Source organism: Poecilia reticulata, chromosome 8 (genome assembly GCF_904066995.2).
Source record: "Poecilia reticulata chromosome 8, P_reticulata-male-v2, whole genome shotgun sequence".
Taxonomy (NCBI): domain Eukaryota; kingdom Metazoa; phylum Chordata; class Actinopteri; order Cyprinodontiformes; family Poeciliidae; genus Poecilia; species Poecilia reticulata.
Window position 1 is genome coordinate 1,776,194 of NC_088837.1, and position 16,650 is coordinate 1,792,843.

The window sequence follows — 16,650 nt, forward strand, 5'->3', positions numbered from 1 at the left end:
AAATTTGCAAAAATTTCTTCATTTGTTTTTTTTTTTCTGTCATGATGTGTTGCTGAGTGTAAGTTTACAAGAAATAATATAAACTTTTTGATTTTAGCAAATGCCTGCAATGAAACACTGAAAAATGTAAAAGGGTCTGAATACTTTCTGTACCCACTGTGTGTGTGTGTTTCAAAGAAAAGCATAGTCATGCTGTGTAAAGTTGTCCTTACTTCATTTACATATGTGACGAGTCGATGGACTGCAGCTTCCTGCCTATTTGCTTACTGGGCCCTGAGGTGCGGCTCACTGGGAGTCATGGATGCTCTATGTGTGACACTCTGGGAGATCCCAGATTTTCCAGATTATTTGGTGGCTTCAACTGTCTTTTCAATGTATTTAATTGAGGGAGAAAACAGTTGGGTGGGGTGTTGGAGGATCTTTGTCTGAAATTAAAATGTGTCTGATGTTCCAAAGGGTTTGATTGTGACACAGAAAACTCGTAAGGTGACTATTAAAACCTAAACTTTTCTACTTCAAAACCAGAGCCTGAGAGGAAAAGAAGCTCGTTCTTTCAGACACTTTCAACAAATATGTTAAAAATATTAATATATTATTAGCGAAAGGCAGAGAGAGCAAGGGGACGGGTGTGATTGTCAGGTTGGTTTGGACAGCATGTCCTTATTCTGACTTAAATTTCCATATGTTGTGTCTCCATACAGGTTCACTTAGTTTACAATTTAGACTTTAAAAGTAAGTTTAAATGAACGACCAACTGCTTGTACCAACAAAACAGATGAGAATAAAAACTCCAAAATAAGTATTAAAAGTTTTTATCTTCAGCTATTTAGGCAAAATCATAACTTTCAAATCTGTTAGAATATTTCTGGATGCAGTATTTGAATTGTTTAACTTACACTGTTTACATTTGCCTCTGTAGCAGGTTGGCTCAACACCCAGAAAGCTTTAACTCAACAGTGTGTGCATGTGCATATGTGTGTGTGAGGCATTGCTAAAACGTCACGATATGCAGACATTTACAGGAAAATATATTTTTGTCACAGGAAGTTGTTTGTGATGACGAGAATGACCCAGATGAAAACGACAAGGGCTTAGAGACATGAAACTGACATAAGATCAATGAAAAGAAACAAAAAAAATTATTTGTAGGTAATCAGAGGTAATTCACCAACATGAAATGTAAAATGAATCCGAAAACGGCAAGAAATTCAATTTGACGTCAACATAAAAGTAAATGTGTGGGATCTGACCACAGACATCTAAAAACAGGACAGAACATACGATGACTAGAAGAACTGTATCAGAACACATTTTTCTAAAAACATGTCTGTATTCACCAATCAAATGTATCTGTTAAAAGCTGTTTGCATCAAACTTCACCTCGTTTGCCTGGCATTAAATGTCACCATGCAAATAAATGTGAACATGTCTAATTCGTAAAAACAACATCCTTATTAGCATCATTACCATCTTTTCTATATGGCTGTATTGTTCTGTATTTCTATACAAAACTTCCACTAACATTAATTTGATGGATTAGTTGAAGAGCCATTTACTTCATTTTCCGGTGTGCTGTGAAGGTTTATGTACAATGTTGCAACCACAAAGCAAACAGACTCGTACATAGAAAACAGTTAAAAGAACAACACACTCAGTCAGAGCCGTCATTTAGTCAAAACTTTACAAACATTTTCATGTAGCATGATGAAAATCCCCTCTTTGTCTGTAGATATGTTCTACCCAGAACTCCTCAAGTGGCAGTTTTAGCTTCATCAGGTTCACATCAGTAAAAATCTGCTACATTTAGCAAATTTTGCTATCCAGTTATTAATTGATTAATCAAAAAAAAAAATTAAAAAAATCCCCAGATCAGTCCAGATGTTAAAGTCAAGCAGAAAGAACTGAGCTTTTCACATGTTGATGTTAGAAGAATTTTTTTTTTTACTGCAGATGCTTCCTTTGCTACAAGTAATCAAACACTCACTTAAGGAATGATGTTACTGCATTTTAGGCAATAAAATGTTCATTTTTACATTTAAAAAAGAAATTAAATTATTTGTTTATCTGCATGTTCTTATATAATTAATATTTTATAAAAGAAGCTTCAGTGCTTAAATAAAAAATCTGCACAATGTGGCACTTTGTGATTTGACTGTCTCAATAATTGATAGGACAATAATAATTAGTGGCAGCTCTTCTTTACTGTATATACATATTTTACTAAACCTGTATATAATGTCAGTGTACGTATTAAACAGATTGTTTCTAAATGTTCTGTGTTGTTACAGAAGCTCTGAGTGAAGAACCTCGGAGGCCTTCAGCCGCCAATAGGTTCCTTATAGCAGAAGAAGTTCTTCCTCTGGTTGCAGGCTCTGATCCCAAACAGGGAGCTGCTGTTTTTCTTCAGGACGCCACACCTGCTACCTGGGCAGCCTGGCGTGTCCGGGTACTGCACCGGTTCTCCAGCAATCCAGACCCACTCGTCGCCCAGGTAACGCAGACCGGTCCACACCTGCCGACGTGTAGCACAGAGAGCCACGTGAATACAGTGGTAATATGCTGCCCTCATGTGGCAAAAAACGGTACGTTCGCACTGCAGCCGGAAGTCACACAAGTCCAAATGTTTGGTGAAATAGTTTTTTTTTTTTTTTTTTTTTAGCGTGGAAGTTGTTTAAACTTCCAATGCGACTTGTATGTGAACTGCAACCAACACAAAAGTGTCCCGCATGCGCAGTAGAGGGTAGAATTACGTCACACATAGAGTGCTCAGTGTTTTGCCAACCGCCATAAAAAAGAAGAAGTGGTCAATGTTTGTGGAAGTAAACCTGGATGCTAATGGCGGAGGGCATCTAATAACTTTGAAGTTGTTGTCCAGTTGTTAACTTAATCCTCATTTTAGTCCCCAATGGTTGTTTTTTTCTTCTTCTTTTCGCTTGTGCGTAACAGGACGCTGAATATTGACGTTTGTCGCGTATCAGTGACGTTCAGGCCGGATGAACGATACCTGGCTGTTCTAGTTCAGATTCAGGTCACATTTAAAACATCCGACCTCTACTATTCAGACTGTAATTAGTATATTGATCACTCTTTATTACTAAACGTTGCTAAATAGATGTTGGTAGCGATACTATATGGGATAGAAGCTGTGTAATAGAGGTGTAATAGAGTTGTAATTGTGTACATTAATCATATCTTTTCATTTCAGTGCAGTTCGGTGGACACATTGTGGCGGTGCTGCATTTAATAAAGTCTGTCATACAAATCTGTATTTGTCAATTTAATTTCAATAAAAACTTGTTTGCTCTGTCTGTTGCTATTTTATTCTTACAAACACCTATTTAAAATATTTTTAACAGGTAGGATATTCTAGTAAAAGGATTAGTGCATACATCTATAGCTTTTCATTTTAAATGGGTAGCATATTCAGATGAAGGAAGTGATCTTGTGGTTTCGTTGTGTATATAAATTGTCAAATGCATAACTCCTAAGCTTCCATTTCAATCCCGTCACTCAAATAATGTTATCCAATATATTTAACATTAACACAACACACTATAGTTTTCTGTTTGTAAACATGACGGTGGCAGTTTTGGATGACTATCACCGACAGATAGACCTTCTATCTATCCGTGCTAGGAACATCTGACGAGGTAGCAGTGATAGTCGGAACAGCGGCCCACCTCCTCAGTGGAAGCGTGTTGAGCTCTCTCTCGTGCATAGTTGTGGTCGTCCGGGGTGATGAGGGTCACCAGGTCGTATCTGTTCCCTTCCTTCAGAGTCCTGCAGTGCTCCAACGCCTCCTCCCACGTCTTATTCTCCTTCACCAGAACCAGGTCCTCATCATAACACATGTAAGAATGTGGAAAGCCACATTTTTCACTCTTCCATTTGCTTAGGTACTGAAAGACACAGTGCTGGCCGACTTTTGGTTCTGCAAACAAAGCAGCACGCAGGATGACGATTCTATTAAATCAGTTATTTAGATCAGAGAGCATCTGCTGTGATCATCAGCCCTTACGTAAGGTGGCTGTGCAATGAAAGGCAAATGAATTACTTAAAAAAATATCATTGTGTGTTTTTACGGACTATATTGTTTTAGATTCTGTCACTCACAGTTCTGATTAAAATGAAAGATTTCTACATGTGGGAAAACCTGTAATATTGGTAGTGGTTCAAATGTAGTTGAACATCTCTTAGGTATCTAACTAAGAGACATCTATAGATGTCCATTAGCAAGTAAATTTTTTTCTCTCTTGCATAGGATGGTTTTTTTTAAGCTTTTGTGGCCTTTATTTGAAAGTAGTTTGATAGGAAAGAGGGGAAATGTCACAAATGTCACCAGACCAGGAATCGAACCTGCGACCACCGGCATGAGGAGTGGGGCCTCATGCCCAGTACATGGGTTGTGCTTCAGCCCTGCACCAACACAGCGGTGGTGCTGTGGTGGTGCACCATCACATGCACCATCACTGCAAAATCAGCTCTAATCTGATTTTGAAGCAGAGTCTCCAGTGGTTGGGGTTTTGAGCGTCCGCCTCCTTGTTCTGTTCTAAAAACAGTTTTATTATTAAGTGTGTTTTGAATTATTGCTCTGTTGGAACATCCAATTATTTAACTGTCTCACATCTGATCTGACTCAACAGGTCAGGAGTTCTGCAGTAACGCTGACCTCTGCAGGAGGTACTGCAGTGTTACAGCTACAGTAACCTTTTAGGAAGCTAGTTATTATATCAAGTACATTTCACTTTCCGCTGTGGATTAAAGTTGTTTTTTATTGAATTGTGTTGAATTGAATAACACAAGAAAAAGATTTGCAAAAGCAAAAAAACAAACAAAAACAAAAAAAAAACTGATGATAAAACCTAGTTGCTCTGCTTACCATCAAGTTCCCAGTTGAAGAAGGTTGCAATCTCATCTCCACTGGACCATTTCCACGGACCGTCATCACTCTCACGGTACAATCCGATCCAGCCTCTGCCGCCAGAATAGGCTTGCATTTCTCTTTCATTTCTGATGGTGATCAGGTCGCTGTGTTTCTCTCGACAGGCAGACTGAGCCTGTGGCCAAGTAGCCCAAACCAAATAATGTTCAAACGTCAGAGTGTTGAGTCTGGTCTGTTGGCTCCTGACAGGATGAACGGTCAGCACCAAGGGGACAAAGATGAAGACGAACCGAATCATGTTTCCACTGAAGGCCTTCCAAACACCTGGGATCAGATATGCATGTTATTAAAGCTGCAGTATATAACTTTTATCAAAAAAATAAATTAATGTGTTTTTTACATATTTGTTAAAACTTTCACCATGTTGAAACAGTTTATTTTGAGACAGATAATCTGAGAAAAGGTCGGGACTTAGCGCTATCAATCAACCTTGTGTACTCGCTGCTAAATTTGCTAAATAGCAACTTACTGTTACAGAAAAACCATTCATTCATCCGTCATTGGTGGCTATGCTAACTAGCCTTAGCATTTCTGACAGGCTCTGCCATCAGAAAGAAGCTGCAGCGCATCAGAGAGAAATGTGGGGATGGGGGAATGAGCAGCGCCACAGGGAGGATGATTGACAGCGCCAGGTCCCTCCTCCTGGCTCTGATTGTTTGTTTCTAATTAGCACTGGGAGAAGACAGAGGAGTTAGATTTTTTTTTCACAGATTATCTGCCTGATATATTGTCTAATGACAATAGTGGCAGTTTCAACAAATATGTAAAAAAAAATGTAAATAAAAATTGCACACTGCAGCCTTAAACATTAACCCCAGTAAAATGTCTAAAGGATGTAAAAGGATGGAGAGAAATACTGATGTGTTCCAAGAGAAACACCACATTAATATTCACATGAATAAAAAACGGCGTGTTTATACTCATCATGTTATGCTGGTCCTCAGTGACCACTGTACTGGCACCTGCTTTCTAATTACTGATAGAGTTCTGACTATGACATGACAATTTAAAGTCTCTTTCTGTATTTGTTCAACACTTTTTTGGTCTTGTTTTATTTTATTACACATAACACTTAGGGACATTTATGCATGCTGTGCATGTGTATGAACGGGTTCTTGTTGCCATCTGGTGGAATTTTCGTGCCAGTTGCACCTTTAGAAACATTCAGTTAGAGAAATGGTGACGTGTAGAGATATAAGTGTAGATATAAACATGAAATGTGTTTGCCCACCACACAATTTTCCCATTTTACAAAAAAAACATCATGGAACAACAATTAGCAATACAAACATCTTCATTAAAACTCATATTATACTAAACACCATCTCAGTACGACAGTTGATTCAACTGTATATGACACGAGAGAGGAAAATAACATGATAATATCACAAAAAATTGTTATCTTCCTTTTGGTTCTTATTTTGTTTAATTTTATTTCCACCCAAAACATCTTTGTGATTCCAGATTAACTACATCCATCCATTTTCTTTACACCCCTTGTCCCTTTGTGGGGTCAGGAGGGTTGCTGGTGCCCATCTCCTGCTGACGTTCTGGGCAAGAGGCAGGTTCACCCTGGACAGGTCACCAGTCTGTCGCAGGACAACAACCATGCACACACATATATCTAAGGACAATTTAGACAGACCAATTAACTGACAGTTATGTTTTTGGACTGTTGGAGGAAACCGGAGTATCTGGAGAAAACCCACCATGCACAGGGAGAACATGCAAACTCCATGCAGAAAGACTGGGAATTGAACCCAGAACCTTCTTGCTGAAAGGCAACAGCTCTACCAACTGTGCCACTGTGGAGCCTCCAGATTAACTCACACAAGAAAAATATAATAGTAATAATAATATTAATAATAATAATCTGGAAATAATTTCCAAAAATGACCATTTATACATTTGTCCTCCTTTTTTTGCCACTGTATTTTGTTGTTTCTGTAGATTTATATTTGTTTATTCTGTGATTCTTCCTTTTGGTTCTTAAGGAACTGAAAGGTTAATTGTGTTGTGTGTTTGTTTGTCTGTACGGTTTGATTTAAAACCTTTATGAAGTTTGACTTTCATTTGTAAAAGAAAACTTTAACTCTGGTTTTTAGCTAAAGCTATCCTAAAACCTCTACACACACACAGGATCAGAACCAATCTAAAACCAATATGGATTATATCCACTAAAAATGTCAAAAAAATATTTCATTTTTGGTCATATATTTAAGAAAGTTTTAAAGCATTCTGTCATTCCGCCTGCTCCAGTTAAACTTTATCCATAATCCTAAATAACACCTCTGTACTCACCTCAGGCTGTAGAGGTTTTTGTAGCTCTTCTTCTAGTAATGATGATTCTCCGCGTTTACACCCAGTAAAAAGTCTCCACCGACCAATCACAGAACTACACAAAAAAATGAATATGCTGATTACCGCGGTTACCACAGCATCACTAAGCTGCCTCTCTGGCCTCCAACTTCTGCTTCACACCTTTAAACCAAACTACTCAAACTGTTCACATACAGTGGTGTTTGTAACGAGATCCCTTGCAGATTTCATTTAATTGAACATTTTTTTAATGTCCAGAATAAATACAAAATGAAGTGACCTCCTGCAGCATTTGGAGAAGATGGTGGCCTGCAGGTATCAGGGCAGCTTCATGCTACAAAAAGACGTCTGAAGATGATGTCATAATTGTTTAAATGACTTTATTAAATCAGGGATGCATGTGGCATCAAAGTAGACAGGTTGGACTGATAAAGTAGTAGCATGTGTTTGTATGACCTTGAAATCTATCCGATTATTTGTTTAGGGAAATGTATTTTCCAAATGCACTGCTGCCTTGCAGCAAGAACATCCTTGGTTTCCTGCTTTACTAAATCCATCCTGGATGTGAAGATTAAGTCATGCAAAAAGAGTTCCAAACCATGTTCCATTTCAAAACATGCTTTTTTAAACATTTTAAACTCATATGCTATATCTGTAAGACTTTTAGTTGAACACATTCTGTTTTTCTTCATGTCTCACACAAGGTTCCCCCCAGAAAACCTGCTAGGCCCGGTGGTAGGGGGCGCTACTGTGTTTTTGAGCTAAAAAAGGTTCAAAGTTGACAGGAAATTTGGAAAATATCAGTAGGTAATTGTTATTCAAAGACATTATTAACAAAACCTAAACACCAAAGACTTAAAAAAAAAAGGCAAACATAAAAAAACACAAACAAAATAAATATGACTGTTTTTGCACTTCAGTTGTTTCATCCTAGTTATAGTGTCCAAAATGTCACTTGTCTTGTCACTTATCAGTAAATGTGCTGTAAAGTAAACAAATTTCTGATCAACCTCTGAATTTTTTCTTTAGTCAACAGAGTATTTCTTATAAACCAGATTGTATCTTTATCAACCCTGAAAATATAGATTTTGTAAAGTTCCCTGCCATCTCAGTTAAATTCTTGGTATTTTCTGGTTCTTTCTTTAAATCAATGTCTCTAAGGTAAAATTTCCTTAGTCAGCTTTGAATATTGTGTTCGAAATGCAAAGAAAATTCAAATTCCTTTATTACTTTGAGCTGTACAAGACAGAGCATTTGTTAAGCAGATATGTTCTCATCTCATTGTCTTACTCACATGTGAGTTTCGCTCTGTGGCCAAATGCCACAAGTTCACTTTTTAGGCACTGTTTCTTTCTTTTGCATCTTTTGAGTTTAACTTTCAGGAAAACTTAAATCTTGTAAGATTGTGGCTGTTCAACAGTTCAACAGGTACACATAAAAAACACAAAGTTTCTTTATGTGTCAAGTTGTAAGTTACAGTGGAGCATATTATTTGTTTTATCAGTGGAGTTGATTCATCGGGACAGAAGCTAAGAGTTCTGAAAAAGCACACTTTGTGACCTATTAATACTTTTCTAGTTTTCTTTTGTAAAGCTAGCACAATGTTCGTCATTCAATATATTATGGCACTATATTTTACAAAGTTCTACATCATGATATATATATATATATATATATATATATATATATATATATACACTGCTCAAAAAAATAAAGGGAACACTTCAGTGTTCACTTAAATGTTAAAGTGTTCCCTTTATTTTTTTGAGCAGTGTATATATATATATAAAAGCTGGACTTCCCCCCCCGATGCTGATGTCAGCATTTGGCCGTACGTACGCTTTTGTTTTGGTAGGATCCTAAGCAGTGTTTCATAAAAGCAACCACAGGTCAATTTGTCCTCTTTTGTGACAGTATGTTTTCAAGTACAAATTAATATCTTGAGCCAAACAACTTTTCACACCCCAAAAAGTAAAAAACGATTGACCAAAACTGTAAAAGTAGAAAATGGCGAGGGATTGGCACAACCAGCAGCTGTCTAGAACAGACGACATGCCTCTATAAGCAAACTGTTTCTTTTTTAACAGCTGCTATGGTTCTGTTGATCTTTTCATCTCACTGAATCTGAAAATGGCAAACCTTCAGTCTTCCACCCTGAAGAATGTTGTTATTAGAACAACCTGATGGGTGTAAAGTACGGGGCATTCAGGGACAGAAAAAAACAGAACATTTTTAACTTTCCAACCACAGCTTATTTATTGTTTACAGATAATTCAGATGATTCTACTAACAACATAACACTTAACACAATTTTATACATTAAAACATGTGATCCATTGAAAACATAATAAAGTCAGTGTACGAGTCACTACAATTTTGCCCTCCGTTTGATTTCTTGGTCAAAATTAAACATAAGTTTATATGAAATTTATTATCTATTGAAACATGTTACTCAGAGGTTGAGATATAATTTGAGTCAAACAAAAGTTCTAAAGTGTATAACACTTGTTAGGTTTTATAGAATCTTTTCAGTCAAGAATGAACCAGTTCTAGTTTATTAGTTTAAATGTTTTATATTTTAAGCCACATATGACAGATCAAAAGCAGTGAAATATTGTTACAGTGGGGCATGTATTTTCATAGCACAATCAAGTAACTATGTAAAGTAACTTCAGGTACAAAACATTTCAAATATGACAAACATTAATTTGACTTTTTATTTAACATCTTGAAATTGGGCCTCTCTCTTAAGAAACTCCTGCTCTTTCTGAAGCTCCGCCTTCAGGAAGTCATCACAATGTGGATCCTCTATTAACCCTTTAACAACATTTTTACCAGCGTTTCACTGAGAAGTAGCCTGTATAAGGAGCTCAGCTGATGTGCAGTTCCACCAGGTGTTCACTATTTGCTGCCAGTAGTGTGAAGGAGCTGAGTTTGGACGTCGTGGGCGGAAATCTGCTCTCATCCAAGCTTAAGTTTTTTTTTTACATAAAACTGTCCCTTTAAGTATGAGCAGAAAATCATAATAATTAACAGAAATAACAGCTTTCAGATATCCATTGGTGTAGTTAATCTATATAATGTGTTTCACTTCATGACATACTGCAGTTGTTGAAAAAAAATAAAAATACTTTCCAATAATGTTCTAATTCATTAAATGGGTTTGGAGCTGTAAACATAGCAACTGAACTCAATGGTCATGTTTCAACAAAACTCTCAACTTAATATCCAGAATCCATAATATATGATAACTTACATTCAGACATGATAACTTACATTCAGACATGATAACTTACATCCAGACATGATAACTTACATTCAGACAGCGAATAGAGTTATTTGAATAGAAAGCTTCTAACATGGATTATTCTTGGCATCCATCCATTCAGCTAGTTTAAGTTATCACCTAAAGAAAAGAGCCTCTTTTCATCAAAGAGTTTTTCTACACGACTCTAGGTTTTAAGTAACAGAAAAAGTTCCTTCTCTCATTGCAGTCTCTGATGCTGAAGGATGACTTGCTGTTCTTCTCCAGGACTCCACATCTCTCACCCGGGCAGCTTGGAATGTTCTGGTACTGCACCGGTTCTCCGCCCACCCAGAACCACTCATCACCAAGGTAACGCAGGCCCGTCCACACCTACCAACACGTAGCAGGGAGGTCAACATAAACACTGAGGATGAGTTAGTTAACAACAGTAAATGGCAGCCCACCTCCTCAGTGGTTGCCAGTTGGATTGTCTCTTGTGCAAAGTCGTGGTCGTCGTCTGTGGAGAGGGTTGCCAGGTCGTAGCTGTTGACTTTGTTCAGAGTCCTGCAGTGCTCCAACGCCTCCTCCCACGTCTTATTCTCCTTCACCAGAACCAGCCCGTCATCGTGGCAAATGAAGACACGTGTTGCGTTACAAGGAACACTTGACCACTTTTTAGTGAGCGGCCGCTGGAAGACACAGTGCTCATTTTGTGACGGTTCTATGAGAAACAGAAAACAGACGTAAGAGTAAGTTTTTATTATACCTCTACTTTGAAGAATAAATCATTCTCCACTCTCAAGCAAGATTCTGACAGAGTAGAATTTCAAAACAGCAGACAAAAAAAAAATTCTTCTCTTATTATTAAGACTACTACTTATTAAACCTAAATATGTGTATATTGACACATATTTTGTATGTAAACCTTCTAAAATGTCTACCTGGAAATACATTTCTTAGTTTATCACAATACAAGTTGTTATGTTAGACACTTTTACAAACACAGACACTTTTATAAAAAATAAATTCCTGTGGACATAAACAGATATATTTATTATGTAGGTAAACAAACCTTGACATATAATTTGATTTCAACTCCCTCGTCTCACTGAGTATATGGACAAAGAAAATAAGAGTTTGGAAAATTATATGTAATTATATGTATTTTTCTTCTTCTAAGTATTTTTTCCCCATCCTTTTTGTCCCTCTTTCCTTTGTTTTTTTCCTTCCTTCCTTGTGTTGTTCCCTTTTCCTTCCCCTCCATACTTTCTGAAACACAACAAATACGAGCCACTCTGCACGTTTTTCTGAAGTGAACCTGGAAAAAAGCTCCACCCCAACGTGAAAAAGGTTTAGCTAATTGCAGACGTCACTGAAACATTTACTGCACAGAATTCGCCTCGCTCACCGTTTACATCCCAGTTGAAGAAGGTTGCTGTCTCGTTTCTTCTGGACCATTTCCACTTGCTCGTGCTGTTGTCTCGGTGCAGTCCAATCCAGCCCCTGGTACCGTTCAGCATCTGAACGTCTGTTTCTGTCCTGATAGTGATCAGGTCAGTGTGATGCTCCCTGCAGGAGGCCTGGGTTTCGCTCCAGGGTTTCTGTATTTCATAAAATGTAAACGTTCCTTCTCTGAGGCCCAAATGCTGCCCACAGGCAAAGTACAGGACAGGCATCAATGATACAACGATCAAGATGGTCCTCATAATGTCTCTGCCTGGAATCAAATGAGCATTTTGATTATCAGTCAGTCAAGCTTATACAAGCTTATTGCACATTTCAGCAACTAGGCAGTTCAAAGTGCTTCACGTCATAAAACAGTAAAATACAGAGTCATATTACACACAGTCAGCTGTTGAAACATTGCATTTTGTCAAATACCATCGTTACACATCAGTGTTTCATTTCGAATGATTCAAAAGCAACTCTAAACAGCTGAATTTTTAGCCTAGCTTGAAAGAAGCTCAGTGTTTCGGCTGTTTAGCAGTTTTCTGGAAGTTTGTTCCAGATTTGAGGTGCATAGAAGCTGAATGCTGCTTCTCCTCGTTTGGTTCTGGGGATGCAGAGCAGAACCAGAACCAGAACACCTCGGTGGTCTTCTGGTTCTAACAGAAGACTTTGTTGGTAACAATTGGGTATCTACAGAATGCTTACATGGAATTTCACATAGGATTACATATGGGACCTTTGGAGTACCTCTTGGCTACCGACTCGGACTTGACCACATCTTTTCTCCACCTGCACCTGTTTTTGCGATCCTTAAAAAAAAATGTTTCTAGCTAAGCTAATCATACAATAACCTAGCAATAACTAAACAATTTATCCCATACACCGCACGTAATCCATAGATGGTACAGACATCAGTAAAAGTTCAAACTGCACAGTCTTTGTCTTCACCTTCTAGTTTTTTCTCGACAAACCAGCCTGACTTTTTAAGACTACATTTATGTAAAAGCTACACTGAACGATATCTAAACTCACCTCAGGCTGCAGCAGTAGTTGGAGAGCTTTGAATCATTGAGGTGAAGTTTGTTTTCTGTGAGTACACCGACCAATCACAGCACTGCTCCAACTCTTACTCGATATGCAGATTAACCTGGCCAACAAATCCTCTGCTTTGCCTGAGTGGCTTTAGGAAGCCCTGCTAACAGAGCCTAGAAAAAAATATTCACACACATTAAACCTTTTCACATGTCACATGCGCAAGACACCAGCAAACCAGGCCACTGAACCATCAGGGGTCTCCCATAAATGACATTTAACATACACTGTGGATCTAATATTTAATGTATTTATGTTTACACACTTTCTCTGAGTTCACATAAACTTATCTTGTACCTGTTACAACTTGTTCCAATGCAAACAGCACTGATTTGTTTCTCGCGACTCATTTCCTTTGGTGATGGTTCCCTGGACTCTGGTTTATTTGTTTACTGGGATCTGAGGCACGGCTTACTGGGAGTGATGGATGACTTTATGGCTTTATATGCGACTGCTCCAAATTGCTTGCTTTGCTTGAACCTTTTCAAGATTTCTTGTTGAAGTACTTCTAATAAAACATTTTCCTTTACTGCACATATTTCGTTTTGTTTGTTTAAGCGGACCTCTCTTTGTTTTCCTGGGTTCTGTTTGTTTGTGGCAGAATTTTCTGAATATCAATGCTGTACTTGAGGTTATTGACTAAATATCTGAAGACACCTTTCAGGATATATATATAAAAAAAATTACCTTCACAGATTTTACAACTGTTATGACTTTATTTCATTATAACATTCTTATTTGTCAGAATGTCCACATGTATCACTTGTGTTAACAGTTTTTTATTAATGTTCAAAACAGGAGAAACTAAACATTTATCTAACAGCAGACTTTATGCAACCAGTGGAATAAAATGCGTAAAACAAGAAATGGATGTGTGATGTTAGCCCAGCTGAGCTCCTGATCAGGAGTTGGCCCCAGTCCGCGGGCCCCTGATGATGTGGATCCTGGCCTCTTCATCCAGCTCCTCCACGATCCTCTCCTGTTTGACCGACAGGATGGTGTAGCTGACTGATGGACGGCTGGTTAAAGCAAATCACATCAGTCTGAAGTCATCAGCAGTGATCATCTCTGATATAACAGCCTGTCTGAACGCTGAAGCCTTCTGTCAAAGCAAACAGGGCTGAATACAAACACAGGCCACATTTTAGAATTTTACTAAAACGTCATGTGATTGTTCAACACTGTTTTGCACATAAAAATGAAATCCGTTAAGGTTTATGGCCGATGTGTTAAACTGAAGCCTCGAAGGCCATGTACGGCACGCCGCAGCTTCTAATCTGGCCCGTGTACACCAGAGGGGCACGTCAAGAGAGCCTTCAAGATAACAGTTGTGTGATTAAATATTATTTTATCAATCAAATCAAAGTAGTTTTTATCTGCTTTCTGCCAAATTGCATCAATCAGTTCCTCCACCTTTTAGTGATTCCACAATTGTGGAAAATTATGCTAAATTCAACAGGCCGCTGCATCATTTCTGCACTGATGTGTAATTGTGAGTTCATTGCAAAATTTCTGCAAAAAAAATTATCCAGGATTTTTTCATACAGAAAAAACAAAACAAAACCAGAAACAAAACCAGGCAGAACATTCAGTCTGTTCATTCTCCAGATGTGAGCAGGACAGGAGTACAAAATGTAACTGATAATAGTGATTAAGGATATCGATTAATGAGTTAATTTGAAGTTGATTGATTGATTAACAATTAATTAATATATATAACGTGGGCGGAATTTGCTGCATTTTTTACATCCTTTTTTTTATATTTTAGTGAACTTGGTCAAATCGCGTAAAATTAGTGTTTTAAAAGAGTAAATCATAACTTGAAAATAGATTATGTAAATAGATTATGTTTAGTTGTACCTGTGATCAACAAGTTAGGATTTAAGTCTTCATTTCTGGGCCCATTACGAGAGCTTGTTTGACAAACGTCTTTATGTTGCAGTGCAGGAAGTTCCCCGTCACAGTTTTCAACATAAAGTACAGTGCAACTTTTCACGACTATATCAAAAATAAAATAAATACTTTAGGCTACAACTATTCACAATGTTCGAAGTAAATTGAGGAATATTCCTGAACTTCCTGCTTTTCAACCTCAGCTGTCTGATTTTTTTTTTTAACCTACTTACATGACCTTGGTATAATTTTAAAGTTTTTATTTCTTTATATGTCAACTCTTTCACTGACAAATTTAAGTTTTGACTTCCAGCTCTTCTAGACATCTTGCTCCTTCAGTCAGCCTCTTGTTGTGTAAGTGAACTGTGAAGGATACAGATGCCGACCACGAAAGCTCCGATGCCCAGGCCGGTCAGCAGGTTCCTGCTCCGGATCCGCGCTGCGTTCTTCTGGAAGTAGTCCAGCTCCTGTCTGCGGCGGAGAAGCTGCATCTCTGCGGCTGTTAGGGTCGCTTTGGCTGCTCTACCCGGTTCTTTCTCCGCCATTGCTTGTTATTGCACTGACCGGAAGTTCACGTCTTCTTCCTGTACGTTAGAGTTCACTGGCATGGTTTGGGTTGCATTACCGCCATCTTCTGGCTGCAACCGTCTAGAACAGCTTTGTTGTTTTTCCTCTCGGGAATGGCTCGAGCATTTGTCTCCTTGGGATACCGTCACATTTTTCGACAAATTATTACAAATTATTTTATTTTCAGAAAGTGGAAAATGCAATCATGTCACGTGTCACTGTTTAAAACCCTCCATTGGCTATATTATAAACTTTTGTGAACACGTTCGCTCCTTTATTGATTATCTTAATTACCATGTACTGAAATAGAGTACTGCTATCCTAATAATGTGTATTATGTTTAATTCGCCTCGGAAGTCAGTTACATAGACGGGTGTTACAGACATGACAGACAAGTTGGATTTTGGATTTGGAGTGAAATCAAATGCAAAAATGTTTTTTTCTCCTAATACTTCAGTTTATGTCTGAATTCTGAATTAAGCCAAATAAATACATTTTATTTATTTAATAAATACATTTTATTTATTTACTTATTTTAGAACTCATATATTCAGAATTCTGAGTACAAAAAGATTGTGCCACATCTCTCTTTAACTAAAAATACTGCCGTGTAAGTTAGTAGTGTGGCAAATTCCAGCTTTTTGTATGCTTTTTGTATTTTTTCTTTCAGTTACAAACATCAAATCTAAACTGTGGAATTTGTTGCTGTGCAGAAGGGACCACAGACATATGAACAGAACTCCTTGCAAGAAATAATTAGACCTTTCCATGTGCAAAAACCTCTAGATGTGAGATATTTTTTTGTTTTTAATTCTAGAGACTGCATTGCAAAGTAGCTGGGTGATATTTTTCTATTAGTAATCGAAACCTTTAGAGCTTTCATGCAAATCCATATTTTAAATCTGTTCCCAGTTTTACTTTAGGATAAGTCGTACAAAATAAAGTTGAAATAATATGAGAATAAATGTATATTACCACATTATTTTCAATATATTGTGACTTTAATATTATATTATCACAATTTCATTTTCCTATTACTTCAACTTTATTTCTGTAATATTGTGAATTTCTTCTCCTAATACTATGATTTTATTCACAGATTATTTTGACTTCATTTTTGTAATTTTTTTTACTATTTTTT

General features: G+C 37.4%; 3 protein-coding genes across 4 annotated transcripts; all 3 read right to left on the reverse strand.

Moving 5' to 3' along the window:
- Positions 1-3: 3 nt before the first annotated feature.
- Positions 4-7,522, reverse strand: LOC108166526 (C-type mannose receptor 2-like). Its single transcript, XM_081609584.1, has 4 exons — positions 7,244-7,522; positions 4,880-5,206; positions 3,681-3,931; positions 4-2,512 (listed from the first exon to the last, which is right to left on the reverse strand). The coding sequence occupies exons 2-4, from the start codon at positions 5,178-5,180 to the stop codon at positions 2,318-2,320; spliced, it is 747 nt and encodes a 248-aa protein (XP_081465710.1). The 5' UTR covers positions 5,181-5,206; positions 7,244-7,522; the 3' UTR covers positions 4-2,317.
- Positions 7,523-9,800: 2,278 nt separating this feature from the next.
- On the reverse strand, positions 9,801-13,603 carry LOC103468285 (snaclec rhodocytin subunit alpha-like). Of its 2 annotated transcripts, none has more exons than XM_081609589.1 (4): positions 12,990-13,603; positions 11,917-12,109; positions 10,973-11,229; positions 9,801-10,898 (listed from the first exon to the last, which is right to left on the reverse strand). In XM_081609589.1, exons 2-4 carry the CDS (start codon positions 12,026-12,028, stop codon positions 10,704-10,706), a joined length of 564 nt encoding a protein of 187 aa, XP_081465715.1. In that variant the 5' UTR covers positions 12,029-12,109; positions 12,990-13,603; the 3' UTR covers positions 9,801-10,703. The 2 variants fall into 2 exon arrangements, with proteins under 2 accessions (XP_081465715.1, XP_081465714.1); XM_081609588.1 differs by having other exon boundaries at positions 11,917-12,225.
- Positions 13,604-13,745: 142 nt separating this feature from the next.
- On the reverse strand, positions 13,746-15,539 carry coa3b (cytochrome C oxidase assembly factor 3b). Its single transcript, XM_008415247.3, has 2 exons — positions 15,319-15,539; positions 13,746-14,057 (listed from the first exon to the last, which is right to left on the reverse strand). The coding sequence occupies exons 1-2, from the start codon at positions 15,485-15,487 to the stop codon at positions 13,951-13,953; spliced, it is 276 nt and encodes a 91-aa protein (XP_008413469.1). The 5' UTR covers positions 15,488-15,539; the 3' UTR covers positions 13,746-13,950.
- Positions 15,540-16,650: the final 1,111 nt, after the last annotated feature.